Genomic DNA, 3,893 nt, shown 5'->3' with positions numbered 1-3,893 from the left:
TGAGTTCAATTTGCAGCAACCACATGGTGGCTCACAACCTTCTGTAATGGGATCTGATGCCCTCTTCTGGTATGTTTAAAAACAGCTACAGTGTACTCATAAATATAATTAATAGATTTTAAAAAAAGAAAAGAAACTGTGGGGAGGAGTGATATAAGATATCCTTCAAACTTTTTATACCATACATTAGGTGTCTTTAAGCAGGAAAATTTAAGAAGCTTACTAAGAAACAAGTTGTTCTTATTACTAAAAGCCTGAGTGAGGGTAGCCGGGCAATGGTGGTACATGCATTTAACACCAGCACTAAAGAGGCAGAGGCAGGCAGATCTCTGTGAGTTCAAGACCAGCCTGGTCTATAGAGCAAGTTCCAGAACAGCCAAAGCTAAAGAGAGAAATCCTGTCTCAAAAAAACAAAAACAAAACAAAAGGGTGCAGTTACTTTGTGGCCTGTGACCCAAAGGGAGATAAGAGCACAGCTATTTTAAGTAAAATAGCTATTTATTCAGCCTCTTTTCATGCCAAAATGTTCTGTGCATATTCCACTATAATTAGCATAGCTTCTGAGACTGGCTAAACTGTCCATTGTTATATTTCACAACCAGATTATATAAAGTGTAAAATGAAAGTGAGTTATCAAGTCCTTTGACCCTTCCAAATCATTCAGCAGCCTCGAAGCACAAAGTCTTAGAGGACACGGCACAGAAGAGCAGCAATGTAGCTCTCACACAAGTTAACACAAGTGTCATCATCTGTTACTGATATACAAAGACAACAAACTTTTAAAACATGTGTTTACTAAGATTCTGGCAATAGCTTTATGTAACAAGATACAGCATACCAGGCCTGCCACTCAACTTGTTTGTGGAAAAGTCTCAGCTTCAATATGAAGCTGTTAAAAAAAAAAAAAAAAAAAACCAAAAGTCCTGCTTTTTACATGCTAAATATCTTGTAAGTGTGCCATTAAACATAGTTATGAACTTAAGACAGCAAGAGTTAGTTAAAAGCTAAATATTGCAGCCTAAACAAAATTTATACAAAACAAAGTATCTATCACTGGCTATGTAAAAATCTCCTGACTGGTTAAAACTGTATAACACATGCGCTTTAGAATTGTCAGCTATCAAGCTCAGAAAGTACCAGTGTCTACTAAACAATCCCTCTCCAAAGCCAAAGTGTAGTCAAATTGAATTCAAATGACATAACACAATGTAACCCTAAAAACATTCAGTTATTATTGATGTGGAGGTAAATTCCAGAGCTTTGGGGGCTTTCTCATGCTGCAAAGGGCCGGGTATCTCTGGTTCATTCGAAGCAGCATACAACAAAGTCTAAGGATGTCATAACCTCAGTCGGGCAGGAACGACGGTGCCCAGCTCTGTCCTCCCAGGAAGCATGGCTACTGTGTCCATAAAAGTAGGATGTGTGAGATCAAAGGCACGCTGTTCTGGTAGCTAAAGAGATAGCAAACCACCCCCTTGAAAAGCTCCTTCCCCAAGTAAATCAAAGTATACGTGGGGAAAAATTAAAATATACTTATCTACAGAGTAAGGATTCTAAAATATTAATGTAATCCCTACTTTGAAAATTTTTACTAGAGTCATCTCATTATTTCTGGTTACATCTTAAAAGATGAATCCAGATTCAGTTTCTGTTGATTTATTCTTAAGTACTTCTAGTAAAAAATATTAGCTTTATTCCAGATATCTTAACCACAAGTATGACTGCAAAGTACTATGTCCCAGAGTCACCAAGCACTGGAAGAGGAAAAGGTGTTGAAGCAGCAGGCAACAATCATGGCCCTTCACACAGCAGAATCCAAGTGGCTACTGACTAGTCCAGGACAAGTCTAAGAACAAGGGAATTCATGCACGTTACTAAGTGTGTCGCAATCTTCACAGTTGAGCTCCTTTGACACTGCACTGGGTAAGGGTCCTGGTCTTCATGGACGCTACGGCGAGTCTGAGCTGGAGCTGGCAGCCTTCTTTTTCTTCTTCTTGCTGTGCTTCTTATGCTTCCTTCTCTTTTTGGCTTTGTCCTGTAAAGATAATTCCATGGCAGGCGTTATTACTGTGCCCACTTAAAACCATGCCAGTTAAGAACACCTTTACTTCTACTCCTAAGCGACTTACTATAAACAACCACAGACACAAGCACACTAGGTAGGCCTTTCTAGAAAAGCCCCACCAACCACAACTATGGGGACGAGGAGTTCCTGCTGGGTCTCAAAGACAGGGAAAAAACCTCTTGAGTCAATGGTACATTAGCAGCTCTCATTAGAAACTTCTAGAGAAAAGATGCTACCGGATAATGCTACCAATTGCTGCATCTCATGTTACAGTTTCTAAAGGAAAGCTCTGATACAGGAAAGACACATGCAACAAGGCATACCTGCTTTATTGAAATGGCAGGGTTTTAAGGATACAATATGTTTAAGTTGGAAAACTATATTAGTTATTAATACCAATTCATTAATATAAAATATTGATATACTGAAAAGTATATTTTATTTAATAAAATGTTTTTTTTTTTTAAAAAGATTTGTTTATTTTATGCATGTGATTACACTGTTGTCTTCAGATACACCAGAAAAGGGCATCAGGAGCCATTACAGATGATTGTGAGCCACTATGTGGTTGCTGGGAATTGAACTCAGGACCTCTGGAAGAGCAGTCAGTGCTCTTAACTAACCTCTGAGCCACCTCTCCAGCCCCCCCCCCAACCCCCCACCTTTTTTTTGAGATAGGATCTCATATAGCCCAGGCTGGCCTTGAATATGCTATGTCACCAAGGTCACCAAGGATGATCTTGAACCCCTGATGCTAGGATTCCAGGCTGGCCTTGAATATGCTATGTCACCAAGGTCACCAAGGATGACCTTGAACCCCTGATGCTAGGATTCCAGGCTAGGATCACAACATCCAGCCCCATGCCCAACTTTTACAGGGAAATGGCTGCCTAGGAAAAGTGGTCAGATTGTTAGTGGACTAAAGGCTGCTGGATTTTGCTGAGCTCCAAGTCCTCTGAATGCTTCTGCTGCAGAAGGCATAATTCCAAGAAGCTGATACTTCAAAAGAGGCTTGAGCCCAGGTAAGGAAGGTAGAGCTCCCTCTTGTCTGCTACTGCTACAGAAGAATTTTGCAGCTTGCCTGCTTGGGGTACTGTTGAAGATGGAGCCACAGCTTTGTGCATAGGAATAGCCAGCCCCGGAGAGCTTTCTGTTTAAAAGCACACACTTAAACACAATTTCACAAAGAAGCCAAAGAGCTTCGATTTGAGCTCATATTTACTGTAGTGCTGGCATAGGAAGCACCCACCACAAGTCCACTCCCACTGAGTTCATCTACAGGCCTTCTTTAGCTACTCACTCCATTCTCTACATATAGACTTCTCCTATTTCATACTCTATTCATTGTATCTTGGAGAACTAGACCGTGCTAGGATGCTGGTAACAAATATACAGCACTACAAAGGACAAAAGTGCTGAAGTTTACACTAGACCTAGCCAAATAGTTTTCTAATCAATCAATCAATCAATCAATCAATCAATCAATCAATCAAAGTACAGCCCAAAACAGCCACCCAAATTATTTTCTCACTCAGAAAAGAATTTCATGTAACTGTGGTCACAAACTACAAGAAGAGATTGAGAGCCATGCACACCCAAGTGAAGCTGGTGCTTCAGAGGCAGCCCTTACAGTCAGTTATAAAGCTCTAGGACACGGTTAACGTGGACATACAAACCAAAATGTCCTCAGTCTTTCTCTTACCTCCAAAAAAGTGCCTTCAAAGGCCACTTCCAACACTCACACAGAGGGCCCTGACAATCCTTCACAGAGATGGTCTGTACTAGTCTCTGAAGTTATGAGCTATAACACTCACACAGAGGGCCCTGA

The 3,893-nt window shown here is 40.6% G+C and overlaps 1 protein-coding gene across 2 annotated transcripts in view; it reads right to left on the bottom strand.

The window, feature by feature from the left end:
• Positions 1 to 774: 774 nt before the first annotated feature.
• Fam133b (family with sequence similarity 133 member B) overlaps positions 775 to 3,893 on the bottom strand; it is a 28,296-nt gene continuing 25,177 nt past the window's right edge. For both annotated transcript variants that reach the window (XM_029477890.1, XM_021163241.2), the window contains exon 11: positions 775 to 2,035. In XM_029477890.1, the coding sequence (XP_029333750.1) occupies positions 2,007 to 2,035 (29 nt within the window). In that variant the 3' untranslated portion in view covers positions 775 to 2,006. The remainder of the gene's footprint in view (positions 2,036 to 3,893) is intronic.

This window comes from Mus caroli, chromosome 5, assembly GCF_900094665.2.
Source record: "Mus caroli chromosome 5, CAROLI_EIJ_v1.1, whole genome shotgun sequence".
Classification (NCBI taxonomy): Eukaryota; Metazoa; Chordata; class Mammalia; order Rodentia; family Muridae; genus Mus; species Mus caroli.
Note: the sequence above shows the minus strand (reverse complement) of the source record. Positions and strands in the feature narration are given on the sequence as shown.